Below are 24,939 nucleotides of genomic sequence, written 5' to 3'. Positions count from 1 at the left end.
GAAGGAATGCAATTAAAGGGCACTCCCCCTCATATTAAGTAACCATGAAGTAAACAGTACTGCTACATTGGTGAAATCATGTTCACAATAGGGGTCTGTGCAGAGATCTGGTCTGGTTCTGGTGTTTGCTGAGGATCTGTGCCGATGACGGTCTAGTCGACGAGGTCTTCACAGGCGGTCTGTCTCTATGATCTCTGCTGACATTCAGGGCTGTTGTGTTCATCTCTATGTGCAGATCCTCCATCTGATCTGGATACTGTCACAAGTTTGTCCTGTCTTGTTTTGCACTTGGGTGTTTGTTGTGTTGGGCCATGTGCTCGTGTTCATTGTTAGCCCCGCCCTTCTTGTTATCTTGTTATTGGTTTAATTCTTTCCACCTGTTGTCATCGTTACCCTCTTTTGTTTGCCTTCCTATTTAGTCTCCTTGTGGCTGTTGTATTGTGCTGTTACGTTGTCTAATGTTCTTGTGTTTGTTTCCCAGTGTTTTGGTTTGTTTATATTATTCTAGTGTTTTCCCCCCCGCGTGGGAGTTTTGTTTATCATTGTATTTTGCTTCTATTTGATTAAAATCCCATTTTGGTTTTCTGCAATTGAGTCCTCAGTTTTGTTTTTGAATCCAGTCGTGACAGAACGTAACAGCCCTTTTGAGGACTCAGCAGAATGAGCATTCGTGTGGTTCCCCCCGCTACAGCTCAAGAGAAACTAGAACTCCAGCAGGCGTTGGCATCGCAACGCCAGCAGGGCTGGGAGATAGGATGCTTCGCCCAGTTCTTCTGGACAATGGCTAGGGGATTGAATTACCATGATGAAGCTCTTAAAGAGGCATTCAACCACTGTTTGGATGATCCCCTTCCTCAGTGGGAGATGAATGGTTTAAGGATCCTGGACTTTTGGAAATTCACCAATTACCTGCGGCATCGCAAGGATTGGAGGATCCTGCCACCATTAGAGACTGACGGTATTGACCAACTTACCTATCCTTCTTCACCGAGTCAAGTTTTTCCGAATTTAACTAAAAAACGAAGGTTGAGAAGGAGGAGAGCAGCTAAGACTGCTGCATCAGTCTTTGTCTCCATCGAGCCAGTTTTTGTCACTCCAGAGTCTGCAGAGACTGTTCATGTCACGTCTGCCCAGCCAGAGACGGTTCACGTCACGTCTGCTCAGCCAGAGACGGTTCACGTCACGTCTGCCCAGTCAGAGACGGTTCATGTCACGTCTGCCCAGTCAGAGACGGTTCACGTCACGTCTGCCCAGTCGGGGACTGTTCACGTCACGTCTGCCCAGCCTGAGACTGTTCTCGTCGTGTCTGCCCAGTCAGAAACTGTTCACGTCATGCCTGCTGAGCCGGTGTCCCTGGACAAGATGGCCGTACAGCCGGTGCCTGTGTCCGAGCCGGTGGTATCTGTTCTCGAGCCGGAGCCGGCGTCTGTTCCTGAGCCGGAGCCGGCGTCTGTTCCTGAGCCGGAGCCGGCGTCTGTTCCTGAGCCGGAGCCGGCGTCTGTTCCTGAGCCGGAGCCGGCGTCTGTTCCTGAGCCGGAGCCGGCGTCTGTTCCTGAGCCGGAGCCGGCGTCTGTTCCTGAGCCGGAGCCGGCGTCTGTTCCTGAGCCGGAGCCGGAGCCGGTGTCTGTTCCGGAGCCGGAGCCAGTGTCTGTTCCAGTGCCCGAGCCGGTGGTGCCAGTTCCAGTGCCCGAGCCGGTGGTGCCTGTTCCTGAGCCCGAGCCGGTGGTGCCTGTTCCTGAGCCCGAGCCGGTGGTGCCTGTTCCTGAGCCGGTGGTGCCTGTTCCTGAGCCCGAGCCGGTGGTGCCTGTTTCTGAGCCGGTGGTGTCTGTTCCTGTGCCTGAGCCGGTGGTGTCTGTTCCTGAGCCCGAGCCGGTGGTGCCAGTTCCGGTGCCTGTTCCTGAGCCCGAGCCGGTGGTGCCAGTTCCAGTGCCCGAGCCGGTGGAGTCTGTTCCAGTGCCCGAGCCGGTGGAGTCTGTTTCCAGTGCCCGAGCCGGTGGAGTCTGTTTCCAGTGCCCGAGCCGGTGGAGTCTGTTCCATTGCCCGAGCCGGTGGAGTCTGTTCCATTGCCCGAGCCGGTGGAGTCTGTTCCAGTTCCTGAGCCGGTGGAGTCTGTTCCAGTTCCTGAGCCGGTGGAGTCTGTTCCAGTTCCTGAGCCGGTGGAGTCTGTTCCAGTTCCTGAGCCGGTGGAGACTCCGCCGTGGCCGCCCGAGGGGTCGTCTCCTCCCTGGCCGCCCGAGGGGTCGTCTCCTCCCTGGCCGCCCGAGGGGTCGTCTCCTCCCTGGCCGCCCGAGGGGTCGTCTCCTCCCTGGCCGCCCGAGGGGTCGTCTCCTCCCTGGCCGCCCGAGGGGTCGTCTCCTCCCTGGCCGCCCGAGGGGTCGTCTCCTCCCTGGCCGCCCGATGGACAATCTGCTCCACTCTGGCTGCCTGATGGACAGTTTGTTCCTCCAGTCCCGCCCTGGTCTGTCCCTCCAGTCCCGCCCTGGTCTGTCCCTCCTGTCCCGCCCTGGTCTGTCCCTCCTGTCCTAGTGGAGCGTCTGGTAGCCGCTCCTTAAGGAGGGGGTTATGTCACAAGTTTGTCCTGTCTTGTTTTGCACTTGGGTGTTTGTTGTGTTGGGCCATGTGCTCGTGTTCATTGTTAGCCCCGCCCTTCTTGTTATCTTGTTATTGGTTTAATTCTTTCCACCTGTTGTCATCGTTACCCTCTTTTGTTTGCCTTCCTATTTAGTCTCCTTGTGGCTGTTGTATTGTGCTGTTACGTTGTCTAATGTTCTTGTGTTTGTTTCCCAGTGTTTTGGTTTGTTTATATTATTCTAGTGTTTTCCCCCCCCGCGTGGGAGTTTTGTTATCATTGTATTTTGCTTCTATTTTATTAAAATCCCATTTTGGTTTTCTGCAATTGAGTCCTCAGTTTTGTTTTTGAATCCAGTCGTGACAGATACGGACCAGATCCGGCTGACTACAGTAACCTCGGGATAAGAATGAGATCAACAGACTAATATTAGTGTAGATGCCGTTCCTCTTACGATGTTACAAGTACATTGGATGTTATGGGAAGTGTTCCTGTTCCGGTTGAGATGATTTATGCAGCCTAACAATCCTTTAATGGATTTGAATTATAGGAATGTGATAATGTGTTATGTGTATGCCAGGTTAAAGAGATGTGTTTTTACTCTAGATTTAAACTGACAGAGTGTGTCTGCCTCCCAAACAAAGCTAGGAAGACTATTCCAGTGTTTGGCGCTAAATAGGAAAATGATCTACCGCCTCCAGTGTATTTTGATTTTCCAGTTATTATCAACTGGCCAGAACTGTGAGACTGCAGTGGATGTAAAGGATTATAAAGTGATAAAAGCTCAAGTACTGAGGAGCGAAACCATTCAGGGCCTTTACAGTAACAACACAAGCAAACATTATGCATGTGATTCAGTGGCTTTTTGAGTCAAATTAACTCTGCAATAGTATTTCCTTGTGTTTTATCAGTACAAACATCTGTGTGTCTGGTTTGATCTGTCGGTGGATAAACAGCTTCTGCTGGATGCTTGTCGTCTCTGTGTGTGTCAGTAGTTTGTGGCTGAAGCGTTTCTTCATTTTCTCTCCTGCTAATAAGAAGCTCACAATCTTCCACTCCACACAAAACAGATTTTCGTGATGTTAAAGGAGACGGATGTGTGAGCGGAAACTAACTGAGGTTGGGGGAGGATTCACACACAACCAGATAAAAATCTCAGTTCAGTCTTTCAGAGCAATCTGAGTGTTTCAGACATTAAGAGTTACTATCGTGGGCTTTTCAGTGAACCGATGAAGAAAATGTTTCTCAAATTAGTTTTGCTCTGTTTGTGTTTGTGGCGTCTGGATGGTGAGTTTTAAATGTGTTTTTCTGGTTTCAGTTGTTTCTGTTCTGATGTGATAAATTACTGGTTAAATTAGTCAGAAAGGATTAACATTCACTGTTATTCTCGTATAGAAACAGATAATGTGTGATTTTGCTGAGAGAAAACACTCTTATTTGAGATTAAAGTCACTTGATTATATAAAACTGTTCAACTATTTCTCATTTTCATTCCTCATCTTTTGTCTTTGAACTTCTGCAGAATATTAATCACTTCACATTTAACTGATTAAAAGTATTTTAGTGAAGCTTCATCAAACCAACATCAAGTGATTTTAAAGCTTTAATCTGTGAAAAACTCTGTTCTTCAGGAGTGTTTGGTGTTGTGTTTGTGTCAGTGATGAAGGGAGATTCAGTCTCTCTAAACTCTGATCTTACTGAAATGAAGGATGATGATGTGATTCAGTGGAGGTTTGGAGATGAATGGACTGTAATAGCTGAAATCAATGTAACGGCCGACAGAATCACTGTATATGATGATGTTCTTGATGGGAGATTCAGAGACAGACTGAAGCTGGACAATCAAACTGGATCTCTGACCATCACAAACACCAGAACTGATCATACTGGATATTATATACTACAGATCAACAGTGAGATCAAGAGGTTCAGGCTCGGTGAGTAAACCTTTTGAGTGATACGGTCCCACATTTGGGATTTGGAATGTTCAGTGATGTCACATAACTGTCAGATTCAAACTCTTCAGACAATTTGAACTGCGGCGCAAACAAACATGGCGGCGCCATCTCACATTTTAAATCAAGATCATGACGGTTCGCCATGGAAACAATAATGGAGAAACGTTTTAAAATAAATGTCGCCTTGAAAAAACTCACCCAGTCAGAATCACACGTGAAAGGGTTAAATAGACTATTGGTTTCACCTGTTTTTAATGACAAAATTAAACTAATTTTTTTTCTTTTCATTGTTTTATGATATTGTTTATTTCAGTCACTCTAAGCTCTGATCTTAGTAGTAGTAGTTTATAGTAATCATCATGATTTTTAAATGTATGAATGTTTGATAGAGAGCAAACGCAGTGTTGACAGAGCCGGGCTAATATGATCACACTTCCTGGTTCTAGTAAGAGCTCGAGCTGCTGGAGTTTGCTTGGTAACGCTTTAGATTACAGCCCGCAAAGAACTGCGTATTTAAAACTAATTTACAGTGTAACTTTCTGTAATTATAGTGTACCTACAACATGTAAAGTTTTAGGAATAAAGGGGTAATAACCAGAAGAATTAACTAATTATTTATACTGTTGGTATTTTAGAACTAAGCGTTACTTATTCTACTATTATAATACAACAATCTTACATTTGAGAGCAATTTAGCGAGAACAGACACTGCAAACCGTTTTGTAATAATAGTATACCAATACATATAGGCTTTTAAAAAAAATCATAGGGTCCATATTTGTGCATTTATACAGGACTTTCTTTTAACAAAAGTGCACTGAGAACTAAAACTATTGCAACTTTTGCTTAAATACTGGAGAAATATACTCTTGTTCATGTAGTTACAGGGTAAGTGTGACTTCTGCGGGCTGGACATTTAAGTGGTGCTTGTTACACTTTTCCTCCATTAAGTTAATACTAACACTTTCTTTTCTTTTCTTTTTCTCTTCTATCAGATCAAGTTTGAATTCAAAACTCAGTTATTATGGATTGATTGATTAAACAAATTAATGTAAATATGAAGCTCAGATACTCAACAGCATTAGTTTTAGTGTGACATTAAACATTACAGTAAAAGTGTCTTTTTTAGTTTTTGTTCCATATATAAATCTATTTCTCTTTTCATTCTTCATCTTTTGTCTTTAAACTGCAGGAGAATATTATTACAGTTTTTCTCGATTGTTTACACACATTTTCTGGTACTTGAGACACAATGACCACAACATGTAACTCATTCACCAACCCCCTGAGCCAATTCTGCTAAACTACAAGCACAATTCCTGCTTTACACTCAAACTGCAGTTCTAAAACACACTTTTTTCAAAACACTACACACAATTCTCTGCTTTAGGCACAATTTTCATGCGGAAAATTTCTTGTTTTCACAAGGAACACACTGCTATTCAAATATGCACACTGACTCTTCACATGGGCAAACACCTGTCACACAGTTTTACAATTAGCAATCAGAGCTTTAGCATAAAAGGGCAACAGGTGAGCTCTTCAATGGAGCAATGGATGCCAACATTGGAAACAGAGGCAGAGCCAGAGGAGTGAGAGGAAGAGGAGGAGGAGGAGGAGGAGGAGGAGGAGGACGAGGAGGAGGAGGAGGAGGACGAGGAGGACGAGGAGGAGGAGGAGGACGAGGAGGAGGAGGACGAGGACGAGGAGGAGGAGGAGGAGGACGAGGAGGAGGAGGACGAGGACGAGGACGGCCAAGGACCGTAATCTCTGATGAGATCCGAGCCACTTTGGTTGATCATGTGGTCAACCATGGTCTAACGATGAGGGAGGCTGGGCAAAGAGTACAGCCAAATTTGAGCAGGTACACTGTGGCATCCATCATCCGGACTTTCCGAAATGAGAATAGGTAAGAAATCTACTCTCACTAGAAAATTGCAGTACTACATATCAATACAGTACTCAATGAGTACAGTAGTACAGTATTGCCTGTGGACTGTTCTGTAGGACTGTAAAAATACTGTAAAGTATGCTTCATGTATATAGGAAATGTATACCTACTTTGTATTTACAGTATTTTACTATTTGTTTGGCAGAACTGAAAGATTACCAACACAAGGCGGTCGGGAACGTGTTCTGTCTCCTGAACAGGAAACTCAAATCATTACTGTAACATGGTCCTAGAAAACAACGCCATAACATTACGGCAAATACAAAGAAAGATAATATAAAACAATGACATATTTCAAAATATTGATAGGGTAAGCTTATCAACACTGGACCGTGTCTTGCGCAGAAATCATCTCAGGATGAAGCAGGTCTACAGGGTGCCATTTGAACGCAATTCAGAAAGAGTCAAAGAATTGCGATATAACTATGTGCAAGTGAGTCCCACAATTGATGCATACTCCCAACACTGTATACAGTAAATTATACATATTTCAATATTGTAATCATAATGATTGTGCTTCACAATAGTGACCACTCCATGTCTATTTCTGATATTGTCATGTGTGTTTCAGAGAGTCCTTGAGCTAGAGGTGGCTGCAGTGGAGCACCAGTTCATCTTCATTGATGAGGTTGGGTTCAACCTCACAAAAAGACGAAAGAGGGGAAGGAATATAATCGGCCAGCGTGCCATTGTTGAAGTCCCTGGCCAGCGCGGAGGGAACATCACAATGTGTGCAGCGATTACCCATCACGGCGTCATCCATCACCATGCTACCCTTGGCCCCTACAACACCGCCCATCTGATCACATTCCTGGACACCCTACACAACACACTCATTCCACCAGATCAGGTAGATGGCCCAGAGCAGCTCAGGTACGTTGTCATTTGGGACAACGTAAGTTTCCACAGGGCTGCTCTGGTTCGTAACTGGTTCACTGCCCACCCACGCTTTTTAGTTGTTTATCTCCCTCCATATTCTCCATTCCTCAATCCTATTGAGGAATTTTTTTCTGCCTGGAGATGGAAAGTTTATGACCGAAATCCACAAACGCGTATACCTCTTCTCCAAGCTATGGAGGACGCATGTGGAGATATAGCAGCTGATGCTTTTCATGGCTGGAATCGCCATGCTAGGCGATATTTCCCCCGCTGCTTGGCCAGGGAAAACATTGCTTGTGATGTGGATGAGGTGCTGTGGCCATACCGCAACAGAAGAGAGGATGCAGCATAGTGTTTTTTTATTTTTTTTATTACTGTAACTGTATACAGTAAATTCTTCTGTTGTTTTGTATGTAGACCACTGTATGTCCTACTTTGTGTTGGTTGGGATGTACACTGTGTACATTGTTTTTGTGGGAAAAATAAAATATATTCGTTCCCGTGTATTTGTGTGTTCTGAGTATAAAAACAATATTCTCAGATATTTTACAACACACTTACTGTAAGTATGTACTATCTGTAGTAAGTGTAACACTGAACAAAAAAAGGCCTAAATCATTATGATGAATGGAGAAGAAGTGTTTTCCATTCATCATAGTGTTTTACATTGAGCACATCAGTGTTCAAATGGTTCTTATAAATGTCTATTCATATGATGGTTTGTGTGTGTCATTTGAAAACAAAATACCATTTTGAGAAGAAATAACATTGTTTTGAATGTAAAGTTTCATTTTGCAGGAGCATTGAGGGGTTTTGCCCATTGTGTGTGTGTTTTTGGATTTGTGTGTAGAGTTTTGAGAATATGAGGCATGCTTTCAGAAAATGTGTGTAAACAATTGAGAAAAACTGTAATTTCACATTTAAATGATTAAAAGTATTTTAGTGAAGCTTCATCAAACCAACATCAAGTGATTTTAAAGCTTTAATCTGTGAAAAACTCTGTTCTTCAGGTGTGATTGGTGATGATGAAGTGAAGTTTGTGTCAGTGATGAAGGGATATTCAGTCTCTCTAAACTCTGATCTTACTGAAATGAAGGATGATGATGTGATTCATTGGAGGTTTGGAGATGAATGGACTGTAATAGCAGAAATCAATGTAACGGCCGACAGAATCACTGTATATGATGATGTTCTTGATGGGAGATTCAGAGACCGACTGAAGCTGGACAATCAAACTGGATCTCTGACCATCACAAACACCACAACTGAACATGCTGGATATTATGAACTACAGATCAACAGTGAGATCAAGAGATTCAGACTCTATGTCTTTGGTGAGTTCAATATCAGTTTCACTTGTTTTATATTTTAATCAGCACAAAGATACAATTATTAATTCAAACTCAGTTTATTTCTGGTGTTTAATGATGATATTCATTTCAATTTTAACTTTTAAAATATTTACTTTTATAATATATCAAGTGATCGTCTTAATCTGTGATGAACCCTGTTTCTGTTTGTTCTGTGTGTGTGTGTGTGTGTGTGTGTGTGTGTGTGTGTGTGTGTGTGTGTGTGTGTGTGTGTGTGTGTGCGTGTGCGTGTGCGTGTGTGTGTGTGTGCGTGCGTGTGCATGTGTGTGTGTGTTTGGTGATTCAGTCCTGGAGTCAGTGAAGGAGGGAGATTCAGTCTCTCTAAACTCTCCTCTTACTGAAATGAAGGATGATGATGTGATTCAGTGGAGGTTTGGAGATGAAAACACTTTAATAGCTGAAATCAATGTAACGGCCGACAGAATCACTGTATATGATGATGTTCTTGATGGGAGATTCAGAGACAGACTGAAGCTGGACAATCAAACTGGATCTCTGACCATCACAAACACCAGAACTGATCATACTGGATATTATAGACTAAAGATCAACAGTGAGATCAAGAGATTCATTCTCTTTGTCATTGGTGAGTTCAAAAACGTTTACACCTGTTTTTAATGACAAAAACTTTAATTAATTCATACAACATTTTGTTTTGGTTATTTTATATTGTTTATTTCAAATTTTAATTGTAACTATTTGGTAAACCATTATAAAGTGATTTAACAGTATTAATCTTTGCAAACCCTGTTTCTGTTTGTTCTCTGTGTGTTTGACAGATGAAGTGACGTCAGTGTCAGTGATTGAGGGAGATTCAGTCTCTCTAAACTGTAATCTTACTGAAATGAAGGATGATGATGAGATCCAGTGGAGGTTTGGAGATGAAAACACTGTAATAGCAGAAATCAATAAAGAGTTCGACAGAATCACTGTATATGAAGATGTTCTTGATGGGAGATTCAGAGACAGACTGAAGCTGGACAATCAAACTGGATCTCTGACCATCACAAACACAAGATATGAACATGATGGAGATTATAAACTACTGATGTTTTCAGGAAGAAGATTCTCATTAAAATCATTCAGAGTTTCTGTCTATGGTGAGTAGAGATTATTTTTCTTCTCCTTTAAATATTCTTATTTACTATTTACATGTTGAATTGTTGAATCTTTACAGTTTGAGATGACAGACCGTATAAAAACTCACTTGGAACCGATTATAAGATTGTTGATTAGATTTTATCATATTTCTGTGTATTCAGAAATATTAGTTGATGTCAGCGCTGATATTAGTGTTTATTGACTGATCTGATCTCAGTTTGATGTGTTTATTCCTCAGACTCTGTCCACTGTTGTGGTCCTACTGAAGCTGTGATCCGATTGGTCCTCTCTGCTCTGGTGGGCGTGGCTACTGTCATTCTTGTGGTTTATGAGATCAGATCCAGAAGAGCTGAACGAGATCAAGCACATATTCACACATCAGGTACATGATTGATGATGTCATTTCTCACAAACTGATACTGCATGTATAATTATCTGTGAGATTTATTAATGTATGGCTTTTTATGTTCATCTTTTTCAGGAAGTATCGAAATCTAAAGCAGAACGCTGAACTTTAAAGGTTCTTCAAGAGTGTTTTTGTTCTTCTAGTGTTTTTTTCATAATAAATACTGATGATTATTTGAGTTTGTGCTCTCTTGCAGTGGCAGATTTTAACAGTGTCACTATTGTTTATATTTCACTTTATTGTTTATAACTTCTCTCAAGTACAAAATAATAATAATAAAGAGACACAGATCTCACTTTACTACTGCTTTATATTTGACATATGTATTTTCTTGCCTTTATCAATAAAGTTTCTCACTCTGAGGTTCAAGAGTCTCTCATGATTTATTCAGAGGAATACAAACTTGATGTATATTTTAAATATTTCAGCAGTGTACCGTATACAGCTTTATTTAAACCAAACTAGATAAACTCTCAGCTTTAACCAGTAACACACGACAAGCTAAAGCGATATCTCTCATCAGCCAAGAATTCAGTTTCTTTTCAAATGACTGAATGATAGGAGTAAAGTTTAACATTCCTGACTTCTTTACTTTTAGATATGTTGATACCTAAATATTTAACTTCTTTCACATGAATATTGGATACTGCTGTAAAGTTACAGAAGCCTTGAGCCATAACCTCAGGTTTATTAACTCAGATACTTGTTTTTATTTCTACACACTTCCTTCGTGTTTCAATCACGTGCTTCGCAGAAGCCCCGCCCACAGCGCTGACTCTTCACTCGTGGTCTCCTCTGATTGGCTGCATGTCCGGCCAATGAGTCTCAGCCATCTGTGCAGGAACACAACCGAGCCATATTTCACTGAGCATTAGCTCGAGCAGCATTCATTATTATATCAGGATCTTAATCTTAATATAGATCCTTTAACAGTGCAGAGATGCGGGTCGCTGCAGCCGTGTGCTTTATATCTACACTGGCTTTCACTGTACATGCACATGTGTATTTTAACAGTTTTGATGTGTTTTACTGATTATTTCACGTCATCTGAGCTTCACCACTTTGAGCTCCAGTCGGCCACAACGTCCTGTAGATCTAATCGATAGCAATCACGATGTGATAATGTGTTATGTGTATGCCAGGTTAAAGGAGCATTTCACCCATGGGAACATTGATCTTTATTGAAAGTGGGTCATATATGTAGTCGAAATGTAAAATAAATTTTGAATTTGGTGCCTTCTTGACTGAGGAAAAAAAGAAAGTAACTTCAGGACGCATTTGTATGAAAGACAACAACTCCCACAATGCACCACATTGCACAGATGCGCAAGCCACTCCCACTAATCCAGAACAGCATATGAATCACTCATCCGTCTATAAGGCTAGCTACCACCGGAGCTTGAAATTCATTGCACACAAAATGTCTAACGTTAGTTAGTTGGCGAACTCATTAGTGAATTACTCCTCATTTGTATTTCTTTCGAAGTGGTGAATTATTGCATGGTAACGTTACCGGGATGTTCAGTCAGATGCGGTGCGAAACTAGGATGGTTCACAACACAAACGTCCGTGTCCTCGTCTGATTCTGAGATTTCGTCCAGGAGAAATTGGCATCGTTTAAATTCTTCGCAGCAGACGGACTCTATCTCTGTGTTCGTAGTTGCATAGTGAGATCACCGGCGCCACCAGTCCGCCCCCAGCTCGAGCCAGTCTGGGCTTCTCGTCCGCGACAGGCAGGTCTTCTGCCTCGGCTGCTCTTCGCTATGCGGCTTGTAAAGGTAGCCACAAACACCTGATTCGAGCATCAGACTTCCGAAATCCTCTTCTTCTACATCATATTGAGTAACGTTACCCTCCGCTATTGTCATATCTTCACAGCTGGCTCCACAGTGCCTGTTAGCTTAGCTTCCAAACAAGATGGAGGATATTACTTTTAGTTTCAGAAAGTGAAGTCCCACCCACTGATCTGTAATAGGCCTGTAGCGTGAGCGGGTCCCGCCCCCTGGAATAATGAGGAGCTAGTGTTTGAAGTCTCTATACTTTTCAATGAAATGTGACTTCCTGCTTATTATGACGCAAAATGATGATTTTTACGTCATAATAAGCAGGAAGTAAAACACTTAAATCCTTATTTCTCCCATCTCAGGGGAAAATTTATGAAAAATCCACGTTTATTATAATATATGACTGGGTTTCTAACAATACAAAGCTTAATGCAAATGGGTGAAGTGTCCCTTTAAAGAGATGTGTTTTTACTCTAGATTTAAACTGACAGAGTGTGTCTGCATCACAAAGCTAGGAAGACTATTCCAGTGTTTGGCGCTAAATAGGAAAAGGATCTACCGCCTCCAGTGTATTTTGATATTCCAGTTATTATCAACTGGCCAGAACTGTGAGACTGCAGTGGATGTGAAGGACTATAAAGTGATAAAAGCTCACTCAAGTACTAAATCATACAGGGCCTTTACAGTAACAACACAGGCAAACATTATACATGTGATTTACGGGTGGATAAACAGCTTCTGCTGGATGTTTGTCGTCTCTGTGTGTGTCAGTAGTTTGTGGCTGAAGCGTTTCTTCATTTTCTCTCCTGCTAATAAGAAGCTCACAATCTTCCACTCCACACAAAACATCTTTACACTGAAATAAAGTGAATCCATCAACAGTCAAATAAGAGTCACAGGTCAGAGGTCAAATATGATTGACAGCTCACAGCACTAAATAACACACCAGTAGATACAGATATCTAATCCAATATTTCACTCTTCTGCTATTAGTTTTCATTCAGGGCCAGAATTCATTTGAAAATGTAAGATCAGCAAAAGCTTGTTGATTTTTTATGATGTTAAAGGAGACGGATGTGTGAGCGGAAACTAACTGAGGTTGGGGGAGGATTCACACACAACTAGATAAATATCTCAGTTCAATCGTGTTTGATAGCAAGTGTTTTCAGACGTTTTAAGAGTTGCTGTCATGGGTTAAACTGAACCGATGAATAAAATGTTTCTCAAATCAGTTTAGTTCTGTTTGTGGCATCAAGTTAGTAAATTTTTTAAGAATAAAGTATTTGTATTGTCATGATTCCTGTCTTGTGTTCCTCTTGTCTTGTGTGCACTGTTGTTATTTCCTGTTCTGTGCCATGTTTTGTAGTCCTTTGTAGTTTTTCTTGTTTATTAGTCTCTCCAGGTGTTTCTGATTAGCCACACCCCTTGTTATCTTGTTTAGCTTGTTGGCCTTTGTATTTAAGCCCTGTGTCTAGTTCAGTCTTTGTGAGTTCTTAATATTGTTGTATTTTGGTTATTTTGTTACCGAGTCATGTTCCCTAGTCTAAGTAGTCTGGTTTTGAGTTTGTTTAAATAAAAGCTGCTGCAAGTAGATCCTGCATCCTTCCCTGCTTCAACTTACATCGTAACATTTATGGCTTCAGTTGTTTCCATTTTCCTACAGAATTTAGTGATGGTGAAATGAAGCTTTGTGAAGCACCGGGGCTTTCCCCCTCGACTGTATTGTAAAATGGTTCATTACTCGAAGCTTTTCAACACGTTGCAAACGGTTGCAAACAACGACATCTTGTGGTCAAAAGGTGGAAAAGCTGTCTCTCTGTCCCAGAAGACACGTCCATTTTTTTTATTGTTTCATGTAATAAAACACTTTGTGCTCTGTAAACCGCAAAGCAATAAAATAATCCTCATAATTCATGTGTTAGTGTTGATGTAGTTCTTACACAATGTATGAACAAACATATGAAAAAATAAAATACAAATAAATTGGACAAATGAACGTGTACAGAAACAATTCTTATGAATCTGCTTATGATTAACAAATGCAGCCTTACTCACATACACTTTAGCCTCAGTTTAGCCTCAGTCCTAATATATATAATCAAAATAAATAAAAAATATTGTGGAATGGTGAAGTGCTTGTGAACTTATTTTGTGGGTAATTTAAGAAATGAAAGATTTTTATTAAGGAACAGGACTTGTTCAACAGTGTGAGAGCTAAGTCTATTTCTTTTTTTATTTACTACTACCGAAGGGCATGAAACTCGAAACCTGCTCAAGGGGTTCGCGCTATTTTCGAATCTGATTCTGAATATGAAGCAATCACGTGACTGTGTGTGGAAACGAAGCTTCGGAAGTCACAGATCACGTGGTTATGGAAAAACGAATCAAGCTCCGATACACTGCTTCAATGTGGGAAGTTTCGTTTTTTGATACAAGCTTCGAAGCCTCGGTGCCGAACGTCACATCACTAACAGAATTATACCAGTCTGGATCAACACACGTTAATCCTTCAAATCTAGGAGACGTATTTCCATGCAAGAAACACAGCCCTCATCTCCAGGTGATTATATGTCATATTAGATGAGCCTAAACAGAGACTGAGCTGTCGGCCATCCAAGATCACATCCCATCCTGTGAGAGAGGAGTCCAGGAGACGATCCTGTGAGAGAGGAGTCCAGGAGACGATCCACAAGTTTTACACCGGACCAACACATGATTTCCTCAGATCTGGGAGATGAAGACCTTCCCTGCAGTCATGATCTAGACGGCTATTTAAAACCGCAGCCCAACCCGTGACAGTGGTGTCTGTCGAGGTAGTCTTGCGACGACAACACAAGCGTGGGACTCGAGGTGATACCAGGGTCTTCCACAGAGAAAGAGTACGAAGCATCTGTGCGTAACCCTTATATCTCACAGATAGTTGCTCAGAGGGAAGTCTCTGCTCCTGAGTATCCAGAATATGGATATGTCCAATATGTCCTGGCCTAAACTGGGTCAGACTGAGGGCGACTCCATACCAGAAATGTTTGCCCCCAAAGCAAACTTGAAAGTGTGTGTCTACAGACTCATCCCCCATATTACTGTAGACTTGTAGGAGGGGAACTTAGGTAAAGGCCCCTACACCTAAAAAAGACTCTTGCCTGATGAACACACCATAAAACGTGGTGGACTGATGCCGAACTAAGTCCTGTAACCTCATTCCATGGCCTGCCGATTCCACAGATACAAATGGCAGAAGTTACCATTATTCTGAAAGCATTGATCTAGGCTTCTACACTTCTACAAGTCAATTCACCTTTATTTATATAGCATTTATAAAAGATTGTTTCAAAGCAGCTTTTTAAATAAGAAAATAATGATTCAATGATGCAAACAGAATTCAACTCTGTTGTACAGCAGCTCTAAAAAGACAATAGTGCTGTTGTTCAGCTGAAGTCAGTTCAGTGTTGATTCACTTCAGTTAATTTCATCAATTGTGAAATGAGTTCATTTCAGCTATGAAGCAAAACAGTGATGTCATCATCCAGCTCAGTTCAGTTCTCATCCAATAGTGTCAGTGCATTCAAGTCAATAATATTAATAACTAAGTGTTCAGAGGCGACAGCGGAAAGGAACCCAAACTCCATCATGTGACAGAAACAGAGAAAAAATCTGGTACATGATTGATGATGTCATTTCACACAATCTGATCTTGCATATATTAATATTTGTGAGATTTATTCATTTATGGCTTTACATTTTTATCATTTTTAAGAAGTATTGAAATCTAAAGCAGAACGCTGAAATGTAAAGGTTCTTCAAGTGTGTGTTTTGTTCGTCTAGTGTTTTTTTCATAAAACTGAATATTTGAGCTTGATTATTTTAAGATTTTATTTCCAAGGCTTTATTGTTTATATTTCTCTCAGATATACAGATCTCACTTTACTGCTACTGCTGTATATTTATGTATTTGCTTGCTTTTATCAATAAAGTTTCTCACTCTCAGGTTCAAGAGTCTCCATGTTTTATTACATTTATTATGTCGAGCTCCTCCTGGAGGAAAACTAACTATATAGATATTAAAGATTTCAGAAGTGTTGAACATATAAAGCTTTACATTATTAAAATATTTTTTAACTATACTGATATTGATAAGTTTTTTTCTATCTACAGTAATAAACAAACAACTTCCCCCAGCTTCTCCTTTATCCTGAGAAAATACTGATTTGGGACACATTATAATATACTTTGAGATCACAGTGAAATACATAAACACAACATATTGATGCTCCATTTCCTCCAACAGGGAACTATAAAGTCTATAAATCTCTAGTGTGATTTGTCTCTGTGGTCTCGTCTGAGGAGCAACACCTCCATCTAGTGGCTCACCCTGAACTCACATGTTATCAGGAGTTATTTACTCAGAATCTGTAATGAGATCCAGTGATTGTGTCTGTTACTCAAGAAAGCCACTAGATGGCGCTGTGTTCAGTATTATGTGACGAATACTGTGAAACGAGTAATGAAGAATAAAACCACATGTTGAAGTGTTCAGAGAAAATAACCAGACATGTTGAAACTGCACTGAGAAATATTTTATTCAAATCACTGAACAAAACATGATACCAGGAGTGAACTCAAACTAAAGCTCACTGGATATTTTCTTTTTTTCTGACCATTCTCTGTGAACCCTAGAGATGGTTGTGTGTGAAAATCCCAGTAAATCAGCAGTTTCTGAAATACTCGGACCAGTCCGTCTGGCACCAACAATCATGACACGTTCAAAGTCTCTTAAATCACCATTCTTCCCCGTTCTGACACTCAGTTTGAACTTCAGCAGATCGTCTTGATCATGGCTGTGTCCGAAATCCAAAACCCTTTTCCCTTAAATATGGCACTATTTGACAGTACGATGTACATTTTAGGACATCCTCAGATAAAGTTGTACAACAAACAACCTTAACAACCATATAGTGGAAAATTAAGTTGGAATTCCAAACAAAGCATTGAGCTTTTTTTTTTTTTTTGCAGCAGGTAAAGCAGAGCGAATCCTCTTTTCAGTCCTAACTAATTGAAAACAGGCCACCATTAACAAGAGATTTGACACTATAGGCTACTACACTTCCAGATGGAGGACAGACATTAGGATTAATAAAAGAAAAAAGAAAGGTCAAAGACATGAAGCATGGTAAAATGAGGGGGATTCTACAGAACGGCAGGCATTTGTGTCCCTCATCAATTAACATTGCCACTGTTTTTCAGAATCAGAATCAGAAAGAGCTTTATTGCCAGGCATGTTTGCACATACGAGGAATTTGTTTTGGTGACAGAAGCTTCCACAGTACAAACAGAATAACAGTGACAGGACACAGATAACAAAAATAATAAAAATAGAATTAGTAAAATACACAATATACAAAAAATTTATAAAAAAAAAAAAAACACAATATACAAAAAAATTGACAATAGATGATATGTACAGGATGCTATGTATGATACGTACAAATGCAAGGAGATGTAAATAATAAGTGTGGTGTGTTAAATAAATAAATGTATAAATAGTGTTGTGTATTGCACATGTTTATTGCTAAGTGGGGGCATTAACTGCTCATGAGGTGGATTGCCTGAGGGAAGAAACTGTTCCTGTGCCTGGCTGTTCTGTTGCTCAGTGCTCAGTAGCGCCGACCAGATGGCAACAGTTCAATGAGGAAGAGGTCTGGGTGTGACGGGTCCAGGATGATTCTGCCAGCTCTTTTACTCACTCTGGATGAGTACAGCTCTTGGAGAGTGGGGAGGCGTGTGCCAGTGATTTGCTCAGCAGTTCGGACTATCCACTGTAGTCTTCTGAGGTCTGAGGAGCTTAGCTGAACCAGACAGTTGTAGAAGTGCAGAGGATGGATTCAGTGACTGCAGAGTAGAATTGTATCAGCAGCTCCTGTGGCAGGTTGAACTTCTTCAGCTGGCGAGGGAAAGTACAGTCTCTGCTGGAGTCAATGTGAGTGTCCCACTTCAGGTCCTGAGAGATGGTAGTGCCCAGGAACCTGAATGACTCCACAGTGCTGTGGTGATGGTGAGAGGGGGGAGTGCAGGGGGTTTCTCCTAAAGTCCACGATCATCTCCACTGTTTTGAGTGTGTTAAGCTCAAGGTTGTTATAACTGCACCAGATGCCAGCTGTTCAACCTCCAGTCTGTAGGCAGACTCGTCACCGTCCTGGATGAGGCCGATAAGTGTGGTGTCGTCTGCAAACTTCAGGAGTTTGACAGAGGGGTCTTTTGCGGTGCAGTTGTTGGTGTACAGGGAGAAGAGCAGTGGAGAGAACGCACTGGGGGCGCCAGTGCTGGATGAGGATTTTCCCAGCCTCACTAGCTGTTGCCTGTCGGTCAGGAAGCTGGTGATCCACTGACAGATGGAGGCGGGCACAGGGAGCTGGGTTAATTTGGACAGGAGTAGTCTACTTATAGTAGTCTATATGGGGTAGCTTGTGTCACTTTTGATTTATGACCCCCTGATTTATGGTTTTATGACATATTTTATGACAGGATATGTCCATATATGGGGGTTTTATGACCAACAGGTGGTATGTGACATTTGACCATAAGTGGTTCCGGGGGGGTTTATGGTTATGTGTTTATGACTGTAATCTGCTTGGTGTGACAAGGAAAGCGAATGTTTTTTTCAGGGGGTGTTTTTATTATTGCAGGATTATGTCCACAGAATGATGAAATTATGAACATGAAGAGATCTGTCATGGATTTGGTTTTCGGATGGTGATGCATCGTCCATAATGTCTGTGGAGAGAATGAAACGGGTTTAAGAAATAGCAATGCTGATAAATAAAGCATAGAAAATAACAGATATATGAAATTAGATGTTTATTAAGTATAAGTATTTTAAAGTAAGTTTTAAACATGTGTTGAACTTATATATAATAATGAGGTGATCCTTATGTATCCACAGCACTTTGAATCTTTCTGAGAGAATGCAACGGGTTTAAGAAATAGCAATGATGACAAATAAAAACATAAAATAACAGATATATGAGATAAGAATACAATTAAGCATTTTAAAGTTAGTTTTAATCTTTTAAAGCAAGTTTTAAACACCACGGTGAAATTAACTTTTTCCTCTGAGTTTAAGAAATAATTCCATTAGGCTATTGTTAAATAAAATAAAAACATATAAATATATATGAGATAAGAATACAATTATTAATTATTTAAAAGATAGGTTTAAGCTTTTTAAAAGGACTCGAAGTGAACTTCACAGCTCAAACTGACAAGCGAGGCAACGTTGATAAAGGTTCTTCTGTTAAATACAGATTATCAGAATGTATTTAAACTAATGAGACTTTATATCGACCTATGCTATTAAAAGTTTCAACTTAATAAATTTTATACGTCATATCGAAGTGTATGTAGGTGTGAAACAGCGATGCAACTGTAAACGGCTTGAACTGTTATGCGTTATGCTACAGTCAACACGCAGGGATTTTAAATATTAATAAAAAGATTTTACAGGGGAAATTAAATAAAACATTTTATTCTTTTTTTTTATTTTTTTATTTTTTTTTTATTACAGAATAAAATAACAAGACAAGCTTCAAACCCCCCACCCACCTCCCCATGCATTCATACCACAACCACAATCATCCACACATTCATAGTGTTATGACAAGAAAGCAAAATAAAAGGAAGCACAAAGCAAACAAAATTAATAACATAATAAAAAATAAAATAAATCAATAATACTGATAAAAAAAATTAAAAAAAATAAAAAAAATACAATAGAATTAGCAAAACATTTATGCCATAACACATGGCGCACCTTTAAGAAAGTACACCTAATATTTATATCTCTAACTCAAGTAAGCAGATATTCCATTTATTTTCATGCTCAGTTATTCTGTTGTTATTTGTTGCTATAATTGTTTCTAGCATATACTGATAAAACACTCTATTCTTAAAGTGTTTTATACCTAAATTTGATAAAGTTTTAGCTTTAAAAATAAAAATGTTACCCATCAAAATAATCATATTCAAAAAGTGTGTGCATTTACCCTCAAAGACACATAACAAAATATTCTGAGGTGTGATTTGCAAAACAATATCCATAGACCTTAACCATAACTGTATACTGACCCAAAACTTAGCCACATGTGGGCAAAAATAAAACAAATGCATCAGGTCCTCCTCCTCATCCCCACAGAACCTGCAACAGGGATCCTTTTCTATCTGCCATTTGAACAAAGATTTTTTTGTTGCAATAATTTTATAAAAGATTTTAAGTTGAAATATTCTGGAATATGAATCAATTGTAGTTCTATAAATTGTTCTAAAATAATCTTTCCACAAAATTGGATCATTAAATTCATCTTCCCAAAACAGGCAGGTTCTGTGTGGAAAAAGTGCAGTGCCTGTGATATTTAAATTCCAAATATATATTATTTTATTTATCTTTACAACAGACAACCATTTGAGGCATCTTATTGGTGGAAGACAAACCATTAATTTATTCTTCTTTTCATTTTGCAGTTTCATTTTCCAAGTTTTAGGAATTGCAGAAATCAGCTGGTTGAATTGTAACTGATCGAGAGAAATGGTAAAAACATTTTATTCATTTTATTTATAAAAACAAGGTTTTGTTGATAAAGGTTCTGCTGTTGTAACACTATGGTGTTACGTAAAATTTTAACACTATGGTGAATGATAGGAGGAAGCAGGATCCACGTGCAGCACACTTTATTTAAACAAACTCAAAACTTGACAAAGACAGACTCAGACTAGGGAACAGAACAACCAACAAACAACATCAAGAACTCACAAAGACTGAAACTAGACACAGGGCTTAAATACACAGTGAAACAAGAAACAAATTAGAAACACCTGGGGAGACTTATAAACAAGAAAAACTACAAAGGACTACAAAACATGGCACAGGACAGGAAATTACAAATGTCCACACAAGACAAGGGGAACACAAGACAGGAATCGTAACAGAGCCATGATTTCGAATCGATTGAAAATGATTATGGTCTTATCAAAGCTACTGTGTACCCCCGCGTAAATTACTACACCCGGTTCTCCCTTACAGATGCGGCGGAAAACTCATGTTCCCGTTATGCCGTACCTGTGCGCACGACCAAAACCAGTTAACGATCTGTAGCCATACGGACGAGGAGAGGGCGCTCTCAGGGTGTTGGGTTAGTATCGAGCTTTTAAAAGCCATCAAGAAGGGCTATGTGGTGGCCAGGATAGACGAAGTGTGGCATTTTCCACAGCAGTCAGATACGTTGTTTTGCGACTACGTGAAGACGTTTTTACGTAAAGCAGCAAGCGTCGGGGTATCCGTCGAATGTCGTCACGGACCCGAAAAGATCGAACACAACCCTGCTCAGAGGGCCAACAACAAGTTACTGCTGAATAGTCTGTGGGGTGGTTCTCGATGAGGGAGGATCTACCAATGACCATTATGGTGAATGAACCTGAAGAATTCACCAGAATTGTCTCAGATGTAGCTCTTGTCCAGTCCAGTATTTATCTCCAGAAAAAAAGGAGCACGGGATAAATTGTCATGTCCGCAAGACTTTGTAAGCATCTAACACTGTTAAAACTGCTACATAAAGCCACGCCTAAACACCGTCGTCTTATTTTACAGTCGGCGTCCGACAAATTAATTTTAACGCTGTGTGAAGTGGCGCTTAACATCCTCTATGGTACGATTCCTGTCAGTCATCATCAGTACCGAAAACTGAAAAAGAAAAAAGCCGAAATTAAATTTGTCGCCAATAAAAAATTTGCCATATTGGCCAAGAAACGTATCTTCAACCAGAGAGGGGGAATTCTTCTACCGCTCCCGAGTGTACCGTACCCTTTATTTCAAGCTTAATAGCCGCTAGACGGGGGTGATGATGGAGTATGCTGAGAAAATGTATTTAGTCCCACAGCATCAACTGGAAAAGTTGAAATCTGGAAATGGTCGTGGGAATATTCAATGATCTGGATACGTCCATAAGAAATATTTTACTCAGGAACGATTTGGATCAACACGAAAAACTCAAGCGTTACACAAATCTCCTGACCAGGTTTTTAACAATTGTTAAACAAGGCGATCGGGAGAACAGTATGTTAACGCTGGCATTACCCTATCCTGACCATGGTTATAAAGACGAAACTGTAGCCACTAATGTCGAGGATGCTGGAGCCGTGGAAGATCTTGTTGGCGAAGTTCTGAAAAATGTTCCATCGAGAAGCGTGACAGTAGATACATATTAGACAAAATGTCTAAAGCTAAAGGAATAAGCTCTTGGACCGAGTTGGGGGAGTTTATGTTCAGAGGTAAAGCTTTCTTAATAGGGATGCTGACACAATTTTTTATTTGTAAGCCTCGTCATCACACAGCACCAGACAGAATTCGTCTTTACCTCGAATCATACGTATTTTGATGTCAATGCCGTTTAGAAATTTCTTGAAAGAAAATATCACTGTGAATAGGTGCCAACAGCTCCACCACCTTACTCCCACTTGTGTAGAGCGATCGCTTCGTCAGCCCCGCGTTACGGCCGACAGGGTCCTTCACGTCCATGTGACCGGCTGTGTCTTTATAAAACAGACCGGCTGAGAAAATTCATTCCAACGTATCTTTACTGTAGTTGATCAGACTCTCTATGATGCATCGGTAAGGACACGTGCTCGAACTCTGGGATATCAGTCGATCGCCGAGGCTCACATCAACTTGTAAAAATATAGTCCTATAGGGTCTACGATATCAGCGCTGTTAGGTCTAGTGATTTTAAGTTGTAGATATAATAATGTTATTTAGATCCACATAATCTTTGCCATTCCCAGCAATAAAAAAATCGAAAGGTGCAGAGTCCGATATAGCCGATAAAGGAGGGACTTCTAAATAGCCGTTTTTCTCAATAACCATGGCTGTGTCTGAAATCGTCCCCTATACCCTTAAAGGGCACCTATTATGCAAAATTCACTTTACATGCCGTTTGAACATAAATGTGTGTTGGCAGTGTGTTGGTAGGGCATCACCCTATAATGATTTTTTTTTTTAAAAATCGAAATCCCGACTTCCGGTCGGAACATCGTCAAGATGGTCGCATAGAGAGAGAGCTCCCGGTTGAGCCAGAGCAATTAGAGAAATTCCCCCATACAAGACAAATAAATAATTTCATAAAAAACACAGACAAGGGGGCAAGAATCATAACACCACTTAGAGCAATAAAAATCGTCCGAAGACAGGAGGTGAGAAAGACGGGGCGCAGCAACATTAGCAGCTAACAGGTTTAAGCTAGCAAACAACGTGGAGAAATGGCCGACTTGGAGCTGATTCTGCGAGAATTAAAGGAGTTTCGCCAAGAAAATAAAGAACAATTAGAGACAATAAAAGAAGAAATTGTGAAGGTGAATACCAGACTGGATGAGGCAGAAGGACGAATTGAGAAAGCAGAGGAGAGAATCCAAAACACAGAGGAAGTCATTACTGCTATGCTAAAGATACACACCAAGCTGGAGGACAAGCTGCTGGATCTGGAAAGTCGCTCCAGACGCGATAACATACGGATTTATGGGGTGCCGGAGGGAACCGAAAAAGAATCAACAACGATGGTCTCATTTGTGGAAAATTTACTCCATGAGGGTCTCGAGTTAACTGATGACATGCCCGACCTGCAGATTGAAAGAGCTCATCGGTCGGTGGGACCGCAACCGCCGGCGGATTCGCCGCCACGCTCCATCATAATTAAGTTTTTAAGTTTCAAAACAAAAGAGTCATTACTCCGCAAGGCATGGCAGAGGAAGGGGTTTACCTGGCAAGAAAACCATATAAACCTGGATCACGACTATCCACCTCTGATACTCAAAAAACGTCCTCAGATGAAAAATATTCAGAGATCCGCAAAGTGCTGAAGGAAAATAAAGTTCCGTTCCAGACCCTCTTCCCAGCCAGGCTGCGCGTGAAACACGACGACGGAACCAAAATCTACGATACTATAGAGGAGGCATCAGAAGACCTGCGGAGAAGAGGCTACACTGTAACAACAACCACCAGACCTCCGGAGACGCTCATGGAGCAGGTGCAGCGATTATCCTGGAAGAGAGTAGACAGACGAGCGAGGAATGATACACTCAAAGCCGGACCGGAATCACGCTACAGGGAGAAACTCCGAGCCTTCAGGAGATCATCACCGGCCCCCTCCGGGACCTAAAGGATTTAACCCAAGTTCGAGGACGACGGAGTTAATTGTGAAATTTCTTGAACTGTATTGCAAACAGTGGTGGAGTTTTATGGCAAGATGGACTGGTTCGTTCGAGACTAACTTTTCATCTTTGAACCTCTTTTTTTTTATTTTATTATTATTAAAATTATTATTTTATTTTTTTTCCATGCTACTGTTGCAGGTAAAGGCCTCTCCCTCCGGAATGAGGAGGGGGAATTTTCCCTTCGAGCCATCTTGGGAGGCTCAACAGGGTCAGGTTAACAGACCCCTACATAGGGAGTCACACGGACAAATTGTTTTCGGTTTTATGTTTATTAATATGTTCGTCGTTCATTCCCTGCCGGTTCTTGCAGGGAGGGGGAAGCGCACTAGATTTCTGAGCGAGATGAAGGGGGGAATCACATAGATGCAAAACCGGTCTTTAAAGATAGCATCATTTAATATAAATGGGGTCCTCAATCCAGTTAAGAGGGGGAAAATCTTATCAAAATTAAAGAAGGATAGAATTCAGGTATCTTTCCTGCAGGAGACACACCTTAACCCCCTGAGGTCGGCTGTATCGCCGGCGATACCAGCTGGCTTTTTTTTTTATCAGTGTAAAAGAAACTCATAAATACTCTGTTGACTTTGATTTTCCATAGGAGTTTCATACATCAATCGATTCTGTTAAATGTGTATTATTTTTGTGTATACTCACAATAAAAACAAAGTGTTG

At 40.7% G+C, this 24,939-nt stretch overlaps 2 protein-coding genes across 3 annotated transcripts in view; both read left to right on the top strand.

Annotated features, from left to right (window-relative positions):
* Positions 1–24,939, top strand: part of LOC309474951 (uncharacterized protein) — a gene marked incomplete at both ends in the record, with an annotated part of 355,810 nt that overhangs the window by 249,560 nt on the left and 81,311 nt on the right. Inside the window, 2 exons of the mRNA XM_082137569.1 lie at positions 8,368–8,691; positions 9,014–9,313. Of these exons, the coding sequence (XP_081993695.1) occupies positions 8,368–8,691; positions 9,014–9,313 (624 nt within the window). The remainder of the gene's footprint in view (positions 1–8,367; positions 8,692–9,013; positions 9,314–24,939) is intronic.
* On the top strand, positions 264–2,893 carry LOC309476019 (uncharacterized protein). Of its 2 annotated transcripts, none has more exons than XM_082139111.1 (2): positions 264–1,650; positions 2,055–2,893. In XM_082139111.1, exons 1-2 carry the CDS (start codon positions 661–663, stop codon positions 2,550–2,552), a joined length of 1,488 nt encoding a protein of 495 aa, XP_081995237.1. In that variant the 5' UTR covers positions 264–660; the 3' UTR covers positions 2,553–2,893. The 2 variants fall into 2 exon arrangements, with proteins under 2 accessions (XP_081995237.1, XP_081995236.1); XM_082139110.1 differs by having other exon boundaries at positions 264–1,773; positions 2,019–2,893.

Source organism: Leuciscus leuciscus (genome assembly GCF_965113295.1).
Source record: "Leuciscus leuciscus genome assembly, chromosome: 15".
In the NCBI taxonomy this organism is placed as follows: Eukaryota; Metazoa; Chordata; class Actinopteri; order Cypriniformes; family Leuciscidae; genus Leuciscus; species Leuciscus leuciscus.
The sequence above is the reverse complement of the archived record's forward strand: the minus strand, read 5'-3'. Positions and strand labels throughout refer to the sequence as shown.